At 38.9% G+C, this 19114-nt stretch overlaps 1 protein-coding gene across 2 annotated transcripts in view; it reads right to left on the minus strand.

Annotated features, from left to right (window-relative positions):
• The window catches only part of serbp1a (SERPINE1 mRNA binding protein 1a), a 42273-nt gene extending 24680 nt beyond the window's left edge, over positions 1-17593 (minus strand). The window contains exons 1-4 of one of the 2 annotated variants that reach the window (XM_028810986.2): positions 17235-17593; positions 2592-2799; positions 1543-1683; positions 1345-1416 (exon numbers count right to left, since the gene is read on the minus strand). In XM_028810986.2, the coding sequence (XP_028666819.1) occupies positions 1345-1416; positions 1543-1683; positions 2592-2799; positions 17235-17490 (677 nt within the window). In that variant the 5' untranslated portion in view covers positions 17491-17593. The remainder of the gene's footprint in view (positions 1-1344; positions 1417-1542; positions 1684-2591; positions 2800-17234) is intronic. The other variant, XM_028810987.2, reaches the window with a different exon arrangement.
• Positions 17594-19114: the final 1521 nt, after the last annotated feature.

The raw sequence follows: 19114 nt of genomic DNA on the forward strand, positions 1-19114 counted from the left end.
GAGCGGGCTTTCTTTATTGCACGCGTGCTGTCTCTATCTGCCGTACTAAAACCCCAGTTCCTATCCGTCCTTTTTCTTTCTCCACATAACCAATCACCACACGATAAACGTCTTTGTGAAATTAAAACTAGTTATAAACTTAGCCCACGGAGTGTTCAGAACTTTAAAAATATCTTCGTTATACATGTTTAATTATGCCATCCATTCAGAGTTGCGCCCATCTCTGAACGAGTCGCCAGCATATCAAAGGATGAATATAAGCAAAACATACACTAGCAGGGTCAATATAGCACAACAAACCCCACATCCTACATGACTTTGAAAGGAAACTGAAGCACCGAGTAAACCCACCAGAAAAACATGCAAATGCAAGGTAGGCACGCTGCCGTGCCCCCATATGATTAATGCATGCTTTAATGCATTTCACCATGAAAATTATATTAAGTATTTATTTTAGCATTCTAAATGTTCAGAGAGAAGGAAGATCATGAAGTGAATGTATTCTGTGCGGGGTTCACTGCCGGCGCCTCCTCTTAGTACAAGAAGTCAGTTTAAGAATCACTTAACACAAAGCATTTAATGTGCTATATAACTTATGACGGGGTTTGAAAACATGTTGTCACACTATTACACAGTACCTAGGTACATTACACTGTATTGAAAACAAATAAAACAAGTACAACTTGGCTTGCAGTATTATCCAGTAGTATAGAAACAGTATTTACACATCTGACCTTTTAAAACTAAAGTATCTCCAGGCTCTCTGTCCATTTTCACCACGCAGCATTCTCAATTGTGTAATGAATGTTTTTTTCAGCACTCTTTGGGGCTCTTCCTTGTTTTGTACGTACTGCGTTCACAGTCTGTTCACGTGATTACGTGGGAGGCGTGATGACGCGATACGCAATTCCGCCTCCCACGGCCATCGAGCTGCACTCCATTACAGTATATGGACCAAAAAGAGGTTCCAGTTATGACCATTACGCGTAGAATTTCTAAATGAAACCTGCCTAACTTTTGTAAGTAAGCTGTAAGGAATGAGCCTGCCAAATTTCAGCCTTCCACCTACACGGGAAGTTGGAGAATTAGTGATGAGTGAGTCAGTCAGTCAGTGAGGGCTTTGCCTTTTATTAGTATAGATACATGCCCAAGCACTCAGTGGACAGGGGAGTTTAATGTACATACAATCTGTTTTGGAAATTTGTTTTTTAAATCAAACAATCAAGAAAACAATCTGCGAAATCAAAAATTCAACCACTTAAGTGAATTATCCGTCACAAGAAACAAACTTTGAGAATCGGCTATAAAAACACTTTGGTTGTAAAACACAGCAGCATCACTTACGTTAATTCATCCTTAACGGTGCCCCAGTTGTGAGATCCACTTCCACCACGTTTCTCCTCAGCTTTCAGACTGCTGAAACAAAATCAAAGTATCACTTATTGCTGAAAACATCTCTTTTTCCAAAGACAGATATGTAAGGTATAGAAAATAATTTATGCATAAAACTGGTGAAGTTTCAAAATAATACGAATGACTTACGATCGGTCGCTTCCACTGTGTCTGTCAAATTCACGCTTGCCACGAGAGTCAAATCCATCACTTCTACCCATGCCACGGCCTCGTCCACCACGGCCGCCTCGTCCACCACCACGTCCACGAAGTGGCCTATCCCCAATAGACCTTTCAATATGAAAATGACAAAAAATGAATTAAAAGTCTGCAGATGCAATTTAACAGAAACTAAGATGAATGTACTGTATTTGTAACAATAATTTTAATGTTTGAAGTATTTATTACTTCGTATACAAGTGGATGACAAAACTACTTTTACGGCAAAAAGTCTTTTCACAAGGATTAAAAAGGCTCAATCTCATGCAAGCAGATTTCAAAAATCTATTAGTTTCTCAGTATTTTGATAGTAGAGCTATCCTATTATTTTAAACCAAAAATTATGTTTTAATCAGAAGCCCAGGCTATGCTTAAAAAACAGTCAAGATTGCACTAGATATTGTACTTTTGAAAATGCGCCTTACCACAGAATATTGAACCAACACTTTATTCCAGAAATATTACTGGCAAAACATCTGAAAAACTCATCTTAAAATTAGAACAACCATTTGAAAACGCTGTTAGAAATTAAATTTTAGAATAACGAAATTACAGATTACTGGACACCTTATACCCTGCCACCGTGATTGTAGTTTAATTCTAAGAACAGGTGCTGCCTATTTCCTCAACATTTTGTTTATGCTCTCACCCAGTGATTGGTTTGCTTTAAAAAATTACCTTGTTAAATTGCAGTCCACACAAACTGCAGGACAGCCCTGTGGAGGAGAATAAGGAGCTTTTAAAAACTCCCCCCAAAAAAATGAAGGACCCTCAGAACAAGATGTTTGGGAATGTCATGTCAATGGCCTTGGAGCTGCCAAGTCACAGTCACAGCTTTCAGTTAAGGGCAGCAAGACCCAATTAAGAGCAGGCTTACCATGACTGTGCATTAAACATAACTGTGCACACTGCCTAAACTAACATCTGCCACCATCTCAGTTTTCTTGTAGGAAACAGTGCTTCTCCTTTTGCAATCTTACTTGTCCACAGAGAACTCTCCACCTTCAGGCTTTTCTTCAGTAGGCTTGTCAAATCGGCGCTCACGAGGGATCCGCCTTTCTGGTCTCCTCTCACCAGTTTTTCCTTCTACTTGATTCCCCTGTTGCTGGTTACTCGGCTGCTGAGAAGATAACTGTGGTGCCTGCTGTGAAGACTGTTGGTCAGGCCTTCGGCCAACTCTTCTGATGCCTGTAAACAAAAAGCACCACCAACTGATGAAGCTCGTGCCATGATCAATCTGCAAAGCTGTATCTCAACTTTCTGATCTTTCAAACCTCAATAACATTAGATACAAACACACCAGAGATAAAGATTAGAAAGTATAAAAAGCAAGAGCCCATCATGCAAAACCAGTAATTGGAAGAAATGCCGTAAGATACTACCAAAATATGACAATACATTAAACTATAACACAAACGCCACAAACATACACAAATGTATTTTATAATTACATCTTGCCTGAAGAAGGAGCCTGAGTTGCCTCGAAAGCTTGCATATTGCAATCTTTTTAGTTAGCCAATAAAAGGTGTCATTTTGCTTGGCTTTTCTCTACATTCATAATGGCTAACATGGTACAACACCCTAGTACTATAATTAAATTCTTAAATACATGGCAAATTTTTATTCCTTTATGTGGCTGAAGTTGTGAAATGTTAAAATGCTATGAGCAAAAATGTGACAAATGGTAATATCTAACAAGAAAAAGCTTTGAATCAATTCACCCTATTAATTTTTTGGAAACAGAAAGGAGTGGAAGGGGAGGGAGGAGTGAAAGGGATGGATACATGGCTATGTGGTATGAGTGGAAGAGGTGGTGGGATGAACTCAATCAAATGCATACGTTTTCAGAAATGGGTTTATAAAAGATGTAGTGATGTAAAGTATAGTCTGCTGGCAAGAAGTGTGCCTTGATTAGAGAAAACATCCAAGAGGGGTGCAGGATGTTGGTCTAGCAAGTATAAATTTAGTTTTCAGCAATGGAGTGGTTTGGCAGAAAGTAGTGAACTTCTGATACTCAGGGGGTCATGTTGAACAAAGACTGAAGTTTATAAAAGATTTGTGAAGACAAATTATGTATGTATGGGTGTAAGACGTGGCTAATGAAGGTGAAACATGAAGCAAACCTGGTGTGGCAATCAGAGTGAGAAGACAAATGTTGAGTAAGGCAGTTTGGGCATGTGCAGCAAAATACAGACGATTAGATTAGATTCAACTTTATTGGCATTGTACAGGTACAATGAAGTACAGTTTAGCAGCCAAGCAGAAAGTGAAAATAGTAGAGTAAGGTGGAAGAGACAGTGGATGCAAATAGCACATTAAAGTGCAATAGACAGTAAGGTGCAACAAGACAACAAATGAGAACATATATCTATATAACACTTGAATTTACAGGTAGTAGTAGTAGTATATACAAGGAAGAGTATATAGATATGAATACTGATCAGTAAGTACAGCTACATAATATGAATAACTAAAGAAATATGAAATACTTATGTACAGATCATATATATTTATATACATATAGTACAGTAAGACGTTATTGATATTTAGAAAGGTCAGCTACTGAGTTGTTAAGGGTTAAGAGTTCATAATGGTGATACTGTTATGAAAGAAACTGTTCCTTAGAATGCTGGCACATGATCAAAGTCTCCTGTAGTGCACCCCGGATAGATAGTGGGTAAAAAGTCCATGGTTGGGGTGTGAGGCGGCATCCTTGACGATGCTGCAAGCCTGTCGTAGACACTGTATATGCTGCGGGTCAGCGATAGTTGCCCAGCACATCATTGGCACCCCGCTGCAGATTTCACCACCTGTTGCAGGGCCTTCCTGTCAGCTTTGGAGAAGATCAGGTGAACTATAATGGAGACATAGGTAATAAGCCCTAAAAGGAGGTCCAAGACTAATGTGATGTCTGAAGAATATATCACAATACAAGTCACCCGCTGCACTCCAATCCAGGTGGTTTGTTGTGTGGTGGGCGCAGCAACATGCCATCAGCGTATGATCCCAAACTATCTAAAGGGATCCTCAAGACTGCTGAGAGTGGAGGAAAAAGTTTTAGGTGGCAATCAGGCAAAATAACAGTGATGGTACAAATAGTCTTGCTACGGAGACTATTGAGTTATTTCTAACAATACTAACACTCAGCTCAAACTCGCAATGATTTTTTTTTTAAATTTAGCTCAGGATGGCTAGGCTATTACTGTTTCTGGTAAACTGTATGCTCCATTTCAAGCTCTTCCTAACCTGTGATATTAGGATATCGGCTAAAAAGACATTTTACATCAGTAACCACTGTTCCTTTTAAAACAAGAACTATTCATAGGCCATGTCTGCTATTACATGAAAGGAAAGGGAGTTCAAAGCACAATAAGATTTTAGATACTGTGTATATTTTGTTTGGCACGATTTGAAATGGACAAAAAAAAACTGAAAAAAAATCTTGGCTCTTGAACTGTATACCTGTTCAAATAGAGAAACAAACACTGTACAGCCACCTGTAAGAAATCAATCAACTAACTTCAGCCGAGCCTCACCACATACACACAGTCACACCCCTTCACTACCTTCTAGATTTAAATACACATGCATTTTTTTCCATTTTATTTCTTTGTTAGCTATACCACAGTTAGTGCCAAACAAATGTTTCTTGTATATGAAGTGATGGGAATTTTAGGACTGGACTATCTTCACTCATTTCATCATTATCCCCAAAAAGAGCCAATAAGAAAACATTTTTAGGGAATATTTTCTACTTGGAAACATGACAACTAATACTCAATTAAATATTCCATAATACAGGCTTAAAGTAAATCTCCTTAAAAACCAATCTGTAATCACACTATATATTAGAAAAGCAGCAGCATGTGTGTCAAGTTAATAACATAATTTGTGGATGGTAGTTGCACTAATGTTTAAGACAGCTGAATTCAAATCTCAACTTAGCTTCAAGTCACTCCAGGTGACATTATGTTATATTGAAGGATTGTTCGTTCATCATCTAACTTGGCCATATTTGCTCATCACATCTTGGAATGTGTTTGTATTTTCACTTCTGTGGTATGTCAGTACTTCCTATATCAAGTGGGTACCTGACAAATCCATATTTACCTAGCCTTCTCCAGGTGAAAGAAAGCAGTGCCCAGAAGTGTTCCTACTACTTATGGAGGTAAAGTTCAGCTGGTCCAGCCAAATACAGTATTAACATTGCGTCAAATTAACATGCATTCAAAGTTCAAGTCTACTGTTTGGCGGACATATATAATGAAACACATTATGAATTTAACTGAATCCAACTGCTCCACTTGTAGAACATGCAAAGACAAACCACGCCCAATTTATATACAAGATATTGGCATGACTTTAGGTATAGCTTAACAGTTGTATAATAACACTGCTCACCAATCATAAACTGTTTTTGGAACCCACCAGACTAGGGTTGGGAATAAAAACCAAATGTTTTTAAATGTTTAGCTGACTTGAAGATTAAAACCATTCAGGAAATTGTAAAAAATGGTTAGGAATGGGGAGGGTCTGGACTTTAGGTGCTATCTCCTGCTCTCAATCACAATGCACTTTACAGATAAAACAAAATTTCAATACAGCTTCCTAGTCAAATTGCATTTCACCCTATCAATAAAATTTGCAAAAAATTGAATCAAATTAAAGTATTATAACAAAGCAGATTCTCACAGACAGAAGGAAGATGGGTTGTGGAACCCTTCCTTGTCCATCTGTCTCATTTTGCATTCTTTGATGATACAAAGGGTGTGACAACTTATAAAAACTGTGTACCTGCACTGCCTTTATACTAATCCAGCATTGGTAAAATGACTAACAGACTAACTGCAGTTTATTACTTATAGTTGGTGACATCATTCCATCTGCTTCTGTGTTATTCAGATACTGTACATGTAACTACACATGCTTTGGCTATGTTTGCCATATTTATGCTATTATACAAATGATTATTAGTTTGGCTTCAAAGACCCCAAACAATTATATACATTTAAATACACTGCCTGGCCAAAAAAAAAAAAAAAAGTCGCTACCTGGGTTTAACTAAGCAAATAGGTACGAGCCTCCTATTGGATAATTACTGCATGGGCGATTATCTTTCAGCTGGCAACAAGTTATTTAACCCCAACTGGTGCAATGAGTTGCTTCTCATTTCTTAAACAACCATGTCGAAAGACACATCTCGTGGTTGTGGAAGTGTTAGTTGTGTTAGTCTGTTTGAGAAGGGTCAAATCATTGGCATGCATCAAGCAGAGAAAACATCTAAGGAGATTGCAGAAACTACTAAAATTGGGTTAAGAACTGTCCAATGCATTATTAAAAACTGGAAGGATTGTGGGGACCCATAGTCTTCGAGGAAGAAATGTGGCCGGAAGAAAATCCTGAATGATCGTGATCGGCGATCACTTAAACGTTTGGTGAAATCAAATCGAAGAGAAACAACAGTAGAACTCAGGTCTATGTTTAATAGTGAAAGTAAGAGCATTTCCACACGCACAATGTGAAGGGAACTCAAGCGATTGGGACTGAACAGCTGTATAGCCTTAAGAAAACCACTGATCAGTGAGGCAAACCGGAAAAAAAGGATTCAATTTGCTAGGGAGCATAAAGATTGGACTCTGGAGCAATGGAAGAAGGTCATGTGGTCTGATGAGTCCAGATTTACCGTTCTAGAGTGATGGGCGCATCAGGGTAAGAAGAGAGGCGGTCAGACTCTACCATCATCAATGCAAGATCTTGGTGAAAAATTAATGCAACACTGGATGGAACTAAATCTTGTGACATTGCAGAAGCTTATCGAAACAATGCCACAGCGAATGCGTGCCGTAATCAAAGCTAAAGGCGGTCCAATGAAATATTAGAGTGTGTGACCTTTTTTTTTGGTGACGACTTTTTTTTTTGGCCAGGCAGTGTATATGCCGATCCTATTTCTCTATGAACTGCATATAGCTCGATCATGTGCCTTCGTTAACACATTACATGTGTTTTTGTTATAGACATCTGCCTTTAAAGAATTATGTGTTCACCACACAATTATCTATCCAATGTGCCAATTTTTAAAAAACTAAATAAATTTTACTCTTGTTGTGAACATATCACATGCTTTGAAATCTGCTCTGATTTTTACTTAAATAGTACATAATTTTGACCCACATGCCAAAGACATGCAAGTTAAATTATCTGATGACTGAAAAGCTCTCTGTGAGTAAGTGTGGAACTACGAACTTGAACAGGATGCAATGGTTAGTAAATGTATGGCCATCTGAACTAACTGTACTCATGTTCATTACAATCAGCAGATATATGCAAGGCCTCTGTCCCTTATTGGGACTGTAAGGTGCCGAGTCAAAAAGTGATCAATCTCTCGCCCCATTTCAACACCCACGTTTAAAAGGATAGCAATGCAAGTTTGAACACTTAAAACTGGACAACCTCCCTTTGAGAAAATAACACATCAGTGCCTTGCTCGCAGCCAGTTAAACGGCAAGCTCACAAAATTTCAATCGATTTGAAAATGAGCAGAAGAAAGGTTTCCCCTTTATGAAGAAATGTTTGATGAACATTCAAATATCCACATTTAGATACCCAGTGTGGTGGACGATGGGGCCCTTGCCCGGGCCGGGCCACCACTCTAATGGAAGGACTGGGGAAGAGGACATTTTCAGGGCAATACCTCCTCCGGAACATGAGAGGGCAACCCCCCTGGCTCACAGCGGGGCCACAGGTTTGGAGCTTAGAAGCTCAAAAATGCTGGGGCCCATAGCCACTGCCAGGGGACACCTGGACAGTTTCTGAGCCCTGAGTTGCAGCACTTCCGCCACACCTAGAAGTGCTGCCTGAAGATGATCTGGGAGCACCTGGAGCACTTCCAGATGCCCTATAAAAGGGGCTTCCTCAGTACATTTGAGAAGCCAGAGTCGGGAGGAGGTGGACAACACTTGCTGGGAGAGGAGTGGAGGTGGCAGAGAAAGAGAAAGGACTGTGTTGTGCTCCTTCTGTACTGTTCTCTGTAGTGGGTAGCAAAGGGAAAGGGCTTCCCCACGGGAATAAACGTGTGAGCTGGCCTTGAACTTGTGCCTATCTGTGTCAGGTAGGGTGGCTGGTGCGCCCCCTTGGTGCTCCACACCAGTTATTAGAAAATGTCTGGTTTTAGAATTGGCTACTGACCTGTTATTTGCACCATCTACATGTTTCCTCGGAAATATGCTTATCTGCACTCTTCGTATCGAGCTAAAGCAGGTGAAAGAGTAAAACAGTTGGAAAACATCTACATTTCTGATAATATTGCATTGTAAAGCAAATTTTCAATAAATTCTAAATTAAAAACAGTCTTGATAATTAACCAAGGACCTCATGTATAAGAAAGATTTTTCATTGAAAACAAAACCAGCAGCTACAACACTAGACTAGAATATCTAGATTAAATCGTGACTCCATGATCAAGTCCTTACCAATTTCCTAATCAAGTCATTTGTTCCTTTTCTACCTTTCATTAAATTCCTGAATCATTATTCATAACCCAGATGGGCATAGTGCCTGCAGATTTTTACCCCAACACAATTTTCAAATTAGAAATCATTCTTTTCTGTTAACATAACAGATTACTTAACTTCACTTAGCGTTAGAATTTCCCTTTCGCCTTGTCAGATATTTTGAATTTTGAGGATTTCTCATTTTTTGATGTGGTCATCAAAAATATAAATGTTTCTCAGTACTCAATTTGTCTCTCATGTTTTTCCAAATATTTTAATAAAATCCAGAAACACTCTACAGGTGAAAACAGGACGAAGCTAGCTTGTGGGCTGTTGATTTCCTTCATTTAATATCTCACTGTCCATTTGCAGTTATAAAACTGTGTTTAAAGGATAAATGCAAAGGTGTCATAAATAGATACTTTATTAATATAAATATTGACTACAAATTAAACTAAAATTAATGCAAAAAAAACTTTGCAACACTACAAACAATAATTGCCTTGTAAGTGAGAAACTGGTTAAAACAAAATCACAACTGAAAAAGCAAATGTCTGCCCTACTGTTTTAAGCATTTTTTTTCTACTCTTCGTGAGCATGATTTTTGTAATAAATCAAAAAACTAAACACTTTAGTGTCTTTCAATAATATATTTATACTACACATTTCCTTGTTAAAATAATTCTTTTAATGTTGTAAAATGTTCCTTTTATATTGCTTTCTGTTGAACAATTTCCTGTAAAATTAAAAAACAGGCAGGAATGGGAAATTAGTTAAGGCCATGTTTAAAAGTAGTCTAGAGAGATTTTGTTGCAGCCGATTGTTGTGTTGGCCAATTACTACTCAAAAGAAAGTCTGACATTCCACAGACCTTATCTGAGCAGGCTTCTTGTTTCTGAAAGTATTAACTCTTTTAGGGCGGATGTCGACTTTTGTCGACAGGAGGGGTTGAAGGCGAATGTCGACAAAAGTCGACATCCAGGGATAAAGGGCGACAATCAGCTGTTAATGGCGACAAATCTCACTGTCACGTCACAGGCATTCCCTCTGTGCTTGGAGGAATGCTAGACTCGTTGACTCGGCAAATAAACATTGCGTGTGCGTGAGTTGCGAAATGTAAACAGGCAAGATGGCACCGACATGTGAAAAGGCAGCGAAGCAAGTGCAGAAAAGAAAACACTCGCATTATGCGCATTATCGCGGAGTCGGACTCTTGATTTTTCAGAATCGGACTTTATTGGCAGTGATCAGGAGATCGAGCAAGAGAGTTAGAAGCAGGCATCAGCTGATCAGACACCAGCCGATGCCGCGCCAGCGGATCTGCTGCCAGTTGCGTGCCTTCGCGCAACCGATGCATCTACGGCAAGGTTCGCATGGGATAAATACACAGACATTGATCCGTTGAGAGCTGATCTGGCTACCGGAGTTTACAAGACGGCATGGCTTGCTGTTGGACACGACAGATCACCAGCTGCTGTACTTCAGGCTGCTCTCTCCTGATGCTGCTTTTCAGCTACTGTCAGACGAGACAAACAGGTAGGCAGAGATTTTTTTTGAATCGCAGGCTGCGTTTGCATCGCATTCTCGTTTTTCAAAGTGGAAACCCACAACGAAAGACAAGATGAAGAGCGCTGTGGCATTACAAATAGAGATGGGACAGAATTGGTGATATAACTTCAGGGAGCATTGATCCAAACGTGTTTTGTCCCCTGGTGGCTTAGGTACGTGCTGCTGCAAAGTTTTATTCACTTCTGTAATAAACAGAAGCAAATCCCATGGGGTGAGCCAGGCTATAATGCCATACATAAAGTTCATAAAGTTTCAGAAGATGAAAAGAGGTGACAATACGGTTTTCATGCTGGCAGAAAACTTGGTGGCAGTGGCATGGCACGATGGCAAATGGGTGACTTGTCTCTCTACAGTACACACTAACAATATATGTGAGAAAGTGCAGCAACAGACAATTGAAAAATAGGCATCAAAGCAACACGTATTGTAAGGAGTGCAATGTGGCAATGACTGAAATTGGCTGCTTTGAGCGAGATCAGACTTTGCTGTGTAAAATGTATGTGATATGTATGTGAAATCAGAGTATGCAGGCTCATACAACATGCAAGACAGTAACATTTGTCAAAAGTAAATATTTTTTGTTGATTTGATATGTTAAACAATTGCTTTGTGTTCTTTTTTAAAAATGTTAGTTTTTGGAAAAATATTCAGCCCTGGGAGAAAAGAAACAAAAAAAAATTAGCCCTAAAACAGTTAAACCCAGTTTTCTTTTTAATGTGAGAAATACAGGTTTAGGATAAGTAAAATTAAATGTTTTATATGCTAAAATACTATTTTCCAGTTTTTGCTCTTAATAATTCTGAACATCCTTAAAGTTGCCCAATTTAGTCCATCTAATTTGCACTTAATTCTGTTCATTGTTAAAGGAGACAATAAGCAAGGGTTGGAGGAACTGTCCAATGAAACTTTTTCATGAAAAAGCTTTTAATGTAACCCTCAGAAATGTAACTTAGATACTGCAGACAAGTCTCCATGCTCAAGAATGGGAAAAAATGTGTTAAATTTATAACTCAATTAAAAGCAAGAACTGACCCCCAGATGACAACACTGGTTAACATTAAATTAAGCAGCTGAATGTAGCATAAATGTAGAACCAATGTAGAGGAACTCTGGTTGGCACTGTTTAAGAAAATTAATGTATCACAACGTCTCATTATTTGTACTAACACCACATTTTCTAGAAAGCAACAAAGCCTGAACTCTTAACAAGTACATCAGCAAACAGAAAGAAAAAGCAAAACAAAACCTTTACAATTAAGCTAGGAGCAGCAAACAGTACTTTCACCCAGAGGGAATTTTGAAGTATAAACTACAACCTGCCTAACTTTTTTTTTTTTTAAATTAAGATAGAATTTATTTATAGACTAAATAGCATAAGCTTTTTAAATAGCCAAGGGTAACCAAAAACTGCCTCAGGCAAAGCACCAAACCAGGTCTTAGCAGCTGCTCGCCTGTGCACCTGTTCAATCTTCTCCCATAACATTCTTTAGTGCACCAAATGCCACCCTTTAATTTGAAACACTTAAAAGGAGGTCAACTGTTGGGTCTTGTATACTTAACATTTGTTTTAAAGACACTTTTATTCAAAGCAACTCAAAAATCATAACATTATGACCGCATGCTCAATTTTGCACAGTATGGCTGGGAGCAGGTTAAGTCACTCATTCAAAGTTTTACAGCAACTTAGTGGAGATGACAGCTCCAACCACATTGCAAGTTACAACTCAACAGATAAATTATAACAAAGTTTAAACAGGTTACTTTTTTACCATACGCAAAGTCAACAAACAAAATCGATCAGGAATCACTTCTGTGCATAACTGTATTCAAAAGAACATTCGTCAGTGCAAGCACAACCACTAACTGTAGAATTTACTGTGTTACGTCTCTAGTGTTAAGTTAAGTATTGGTTGCTTCTTCTTGTGGGTATTTAAATATTCTCTGCAAAACAGAATGGTTGGTCTTAAATCAACTGATAAGGTCACTTTAAATTAATGCACTTAGCTTCACCACTACCACTCTTTCACATACACAGTACAACCCCCTAGCCACTCCAAACTTAATCTTTGGTGAATGTATAGTCCAGCCATGGTCTTTTGTCCAGTCCTTTCTGTGGATAATCCTGGCTTTGTCCATACATGATCCTACTTGATCTATTATCGACATGCACTTCTTATGAAGTCAAATTCATGTTTTTCCTCACTCCACAATTCTGCCTACTCTCCGTACTGTTTACAACTATTCTGACCTGTACGTACATCTTATTACATGTACCAACATATGTTTTTGAAAAATATTCAATAACCTCCCTTACAACAATTCTACATGACAAACACGTCAGTATGTCATCTATTCCAGTTAACTTTTCCTCTAGTTAAAACAGTCACATACTAAGAAAGTGCCTATCAAACTGTGGGACCACGGAATTGGCCGTTTTATTTGATAAGTCTAGGAGCTGAAAGGGTAGCCCTGAGGGATAGGAGGACCAAAAGTTCCCTGAAGGCTCCAACAAGCCATCTTTTCATTTCCTGTTTAGCAAAGCCCCAACCCCCGGTTTCCACACTATTCCTGGAGGAAAGTGCCCTTCGGTTTTCTACCCACATAAATCACAGTAAAAAAACTCCTTACTTCTACCTCTGCAACATATCCCATATTCACTTATTCCTCTCATTTCTGATGCACAGAAACTTATCCATGCTTTTATTACATCCCACATCAAGTACTGTTACTCTAATGGCAGGTGTCCCTACGAATCTGTTATCACAGCTGCAGGTGGTTCAAAACTCTGCAAGAGACCTTATCCAGAACCACAACAGCTTGCACATAACATTCATACTTCATCTTCAACAGCTGCCTGTGTCTTATACAATATAAAATATTACTGTCTTAAAAGATTTAAATGGCCTTGCACCTGATTAAAATCAGTAGCCACCTCTATCACTATGCTCCCGTTCGCCCAATAAAATCCACCAGTTTCGGCAATCTTGTTTGCCCCAAACTAACCTGTGCTCTGTAGGTGACAAAGCCTACACTGCTACTGCACCCATATTTTCTAACTTGGTAAATTAAATCAGGTGACTCAATCCATTGTTTTAAAATGTATCTTTACACTCAATTGTTGAAGAAGGCATTTAACTTACCAGACAATCTGACCCTCTCTCAGTTTACCCTCTCTTTCCAAATGATAAAGATGATTTGCATTTCTGTCACATAGTATGTGATTTGTCAATGGTTTCTTGTAGTATGTTGTATTTTTATTCCGGTTATTATGTTTCCTGTATTTATCTTTTTAGTGTGTTATGCCAATATTATTCAGTATCCACACCTGTGCATTTGATTTGTTTTTCTGCTTTTTCCCAATTTATCATTTTGAATTTCTGTAAACAACTTTGAACATTGGAAAGGTGCTATAAAATTAATAGGAATTATTTATCTTGCATCCAACTAAAAGTAGAACTTAGCCTCAGTACAAAAGTAAATGTATGTTTTGAAAGCCCTGTTTGGACGGGATTAGTTTTACACCAGCAGTTACCTAAAGCTCGATGCCACTTGTTAAAAAATATTAAAAATTTGTTTTCCTTTAATTTATTGTGAGGGGACCGGCTATAAGGATCTGTGAACCTTTAATACTAATTAAAGAAACAAAACATTTCCCAGCTATAATTCAAAGTGTGACTGCACTGTCCATTGTTGCCTGATTCAGCAGTGGTGCACTCCAAAAATAAATTAAACCTAATTATGAGGTCAGCTGAGAAAATTGGCTGTGCTCTTCCTGTAGCAGACCTGTATGGATCTAGTGTCATAAACCATGTCAAAAAGATCACCACGGACTCTTCTCACCCAGATCATCACTTGATCCAAAATCTCCCCTCTGGTAAACACTTCAGGTCATTTAAAACTAATACTTAGACACCTAAACAGTTTCTTTCACAGAGCCATAGCCCTAACATGTCCTTCTTGCGGTATTTGTGTTGTTTTTCATATACTGCACGAAGGTGTAAGAGTGTGTCTATGTAGGTAAATACATGTGTGAATACACTTGTACACACACTTTCATTTGCCCATCTCTATTATAATTAATGTACGATTATTCAGCGTAGCAAAATGGTTGAGACTTTGAACTACAAACCCTGAAGTTGTGGGTTCACATCCTGCTTTTCTAACAGTGTGACCATGTGCCAGTCATTTCACCTGCCAGATGGAGAAAGTCTTAATTCTAAGCCTCCCTAATTTGGGCTGTTACAGGAAGTACATAATAAACAAGAACAGTGGCATCAAATATTTGAAATATTAAAATGTTTGCTTTAAAATAAATGTTTCAAGTCTAAATATTCTTGACTGTAATAGAAATATTGATAGATGGCTAGATTTCTTTTAAAAGATCAACAATAGCATTAGTAATTACTGACCTTGTAAACAAGTCTAAAATGATACACCACATGATTATGTTTGAAATTTGTCATTTTGAACCTTCTTGGAGTGGCTCTTTGAGAGGTAGCACCACCAAATAGGAATTAAATATAAAAAAACATCAGCAACCTCAAAATAGCATAAAATGCTATTCCAAAGGCCTTTATTACCGATCCCTATTTTTCAATGTTCTGTAAAAAGGAGTAACTTTGACCTCTCATATCTCATTAGGGGGGTGAGTCACTGGGGTCATTTAACATGGCATACACAACTTGCAAGTCCTTCTGATGAAGACACTTATTAGATTAATCTCTTATGTATATAATTTCTTATAAAAAAATATTGTCCAGAAATGAACTAAATATTTGGGTTTTTAGGGTCTAGAGGAACAAAAACAAGGGGGAACCTTAAAAAGTTCAACGTCTTGCATAATTTGACATTAAGACCTTTTGAACAGTATATCAGGGTCTTGAAATGGTAAGTCAGCAGGTGGCATAGAAAAAAAACTTATTTCAAATCATTATTAATTGTTAAAACAATTTTCTTTAAGTAGCCTTATCCAGTTCTACTTGGAAAACTGAGAAAAACATACAAAATTAAGGCATTGGTGCGTCCTTGGTAATTATACTGTATGTACTAAAACAGAGTTGTAAAGCACAAACAAAATGCACAACACGAAATGGGAACATTAAATATAAAAAATTATATTCACCAAAGCATTCACAAGTATTTCTGCTTGTATACAATAAAAACAATATTCTTGAACATGATACTAATTTGTATTTTATTTCATTATTGCATATAGAAAAGTGTTTTTGTATGTTGCTGAAATCCATTCATCAAAGCTAATTTCCACTTGTTGACAATTAAATTAAAACTAACTACCAACTTAAATTCCAGTACACCGATTACGGTGGAATAAAAGTTACTGATTCTAGCTTGGGGAGCCTCAGAATAAAACAGTTGGAGAAACACTGTACCAGGACGCTTTCTAGTTTGAACCCTCACCCAGGACAAGTTAAAAAAGAAAACATCCCCCTCTCCACTTTTTACGGAAGAAAAGCCTTTGTATAATTTTGATTAAGTTTGCTGTCTTTTTTCCGCTGACTGGTAGAGATGATGTCTAGATCTTTTAATCAATGTGGTGTCCTTCTCCAACGACTTCGATTGCGTCCGATCTGGTAAACTATTAAAGGCGCGTAAATCCTTCAAGGGCAGATCTTGTTTTGGCCAACTCCAAACACGCCCTTATTCGCTAGAATTTGATGGCCAAGCCCCTCGCAAGCGAAGGTAGCAACCACGTGGGCGCTGCACCCAAAACGCATAGAAGTTACAATAGAAGAGCGGCCTGCTCTGCCTTGGTAAGACGTCAACGTTCCCGAGTGCTATGTAGCTGATCGCACGCCAGTTTTCCTTGTGCACATTCATCCTACGTTTCAACTTACTTCGCAACTGCGCAGCATTGATATCACATCTCTACGCACCAACCGCCACCGTCAGATCGCAATGAGAGTCTGGGTAGCGGGCGAAGGCCTCAAGCCCAGTCAAGTGCCCGAGAGAACACGGCACTTCCATTTCTCATTAACATTCTTGCTTTGCACGTGTACCATTCTGCACATGGATCGGACAATCAAGGAAATACAGAAGGCAAAGCGACATCGGCTCAAACGTGCAAGATAAAGATGTGGGACGGCCTTCTACACACAGCACACTGACAGATCGTTAACCACTTCTACCCGCCCCCGGCTCCTCCAAACTAACCACGCGGTTTCCACATACAAGTCGGACTACATCCGCTGTCTCTGCACTACTTTGTACCGACAAATATCAGGTTTACAATTTTCTCCACTGGCTTTACTTCCGAAGCACTCCACACCGTAAGTGAATTGCGCAGTTAACTGTTGGGACGATGCAACCGACTTAACTCTCTCATAAAATGCATACCTTGTACATGCCGGGGAAAAATATTTTCATGTTTTCTGTTATATATATTCTCACCAAAACATTCAGGCCTCTTCGCAGAGAGTTCACCTGAAACGCGTGCTCTCTTTCTGGTTCATTACTAGCAACCATGTTTTGACCTCATGGGGGGTTGAGCACATCACTGTCACCGATCCGTGAGTTCACGGTGCTATGAGCGCACGCGAAGTTTACCTTCTTTTTTAAGGGGTACGGGGGGCTGCGTTTCTTCCTTTTTGTCCAGTAGAGGATTCTTCCTATCCTTTTGAGATTCCTTTTTAGGCTGCTTCGCGGCTTGCGCGGCAGTCTTGGAGAGACCAGAAGCGGCACTGTCTTTCTTCTTGTTTTCTGCCGCCTTTAAAACCTCAAAAGGATCAGATTCGTCGTCAAATAACTGGTCGAACCGATTGGTTACGACACAGCCGAAGCCTTCTTGCAGATGTCCGGGCATGATGACGCCCCTTTAACGGGATTTTCCTCCGATTCTACGAGGCTTGAAGCGAACAGCTCGCTGATTGCTGCCACAAGATGGCCGGGAAAGAGACTGTCTTCTCTTCCGGTGGGATAGACATCCGGGACTTCAAGCGCCTGGTATTCTGGGGGATGTAGTGTATGCTTGGGTTGTACTGTAAACGGATCGGAATTATTAGAGTTTAAAAAAGAACTACAACAGCCATAGTTCTTTGCATGAAATGTTCGATTGGTATTCTAGTGTGATTTGTAGTCAAGTTATTAAAGAGTTAAATTAGTGTACTTCATCAAGCGCCCAAATAAACAGCCGGACATCAACAGATTTTTGCAGGTACACGTGAACTGATGCGTTACTACAGATGTGACTAAACGGGTCATTTATGCGTATTTATGTATAATTTAGTGGGGCATGCAGAGTGTCGTTGAGGTATATTTTGGAATAAATCCTGTATTTTTCAAGCATTTGTAAAGTGTGTGAAAAGCGTAGTATTTTTTTTTACATCTTTTTGGATTGCTCCAGACTTATATATAGCGTGTGTTTCTAAGACGTTGATGTGAGCACTACTTATATTAACTTAAATGTATTTTAAGATAAATAATGACCTGCCATCTGAGCATCCGGTAAATGTTTAATGTTACTTAGAACAACTAATTACGAACTCAAAAGCCAAATACACCAATAATATGCTTTTCTATTACAGTGGAAGGTGGGTTGTTATCAAAGTTTTTAACTGTTTGTTCACGGGGGTCTGCTGGAGCCAATCCCAGCCAACACAGGGTGCAAGGCAGGAAACAAACCGAGGACAGGGCGCCAGCCCGCCACAGTCAGTCAGTATGTACAGCTAATACATTTTTATTCATTGTAGCAATGGGCTCAAGGTTCGAACAAACACTGGACGGGACGCCATTCAGTAGAAAGGCAAACACACAAAAAAGCAAACAGTTAATCATACGGAGATGAAAAATTAATAACGACCTCGACTTTGCGATGTAGGAGAAAAAAGGTGAACCCAGAGATAAACCCACTCAACGTTGGGAAAAACATGCATGTCACAAAGCACTGGCCGGAATCTGAACCCAGCAAACATGCACACAGTGTTAACCCCCCCAGTTTAGGCTAAGAAAAACCCAATTAAGTACCGCACAGGCCCAATGTGGGGGGCTGCTACAGGGGCCCCCTTAACCAAGGTCCCCTAGTGGCCCAAAACAGTTGGCAGTACAAATTCAGGAATTCCGTCATTGATCTAATGATGGTTTGGCAAGGCTGGCTGATGTTGTCACTACCCCATACCTTCCCACTTTTGGATTTTGTTGCAGAGTAAGTAATGCAGTAAATTAGTAGATAACAATTTCAATTACTTCAAAAAAGTATTGTTTTTATATTGGCTAAAATTGCATCATTTGTAAAGTTTTATTGGCAATGTTTCCATGTTCAGGGTTGTAACACCAGCAAAACAAAAAAAGGCTGGTCTAGCACCAAAAATGCAAGGGAATATATATATATATATATATCAGTTGGGAGGAGTATTATGAACATGTTCTTCTTAAGTTTGTATATGCTGGGTTTATGTCCAAATGTCTGTTAATGGCGTTTCTGTTTGATA

The sequence above is a fragment of the Erpetoichthys calabaricus genome, chromosome 10 (assembly GCF_900747795.2).
Source record: "Erpetoichthys calabaricus chromosome 10, fErpCal1.3, whole genome shotgun sequence".
Classification (NCBI taxonomy): domain Eukaryota; kingdom Metazoa; phylum Chordata; class Cladistia; order Polypteriformes; family Polypteridae; genus Erpetoichthys; species Erpetoichthys calabaricus.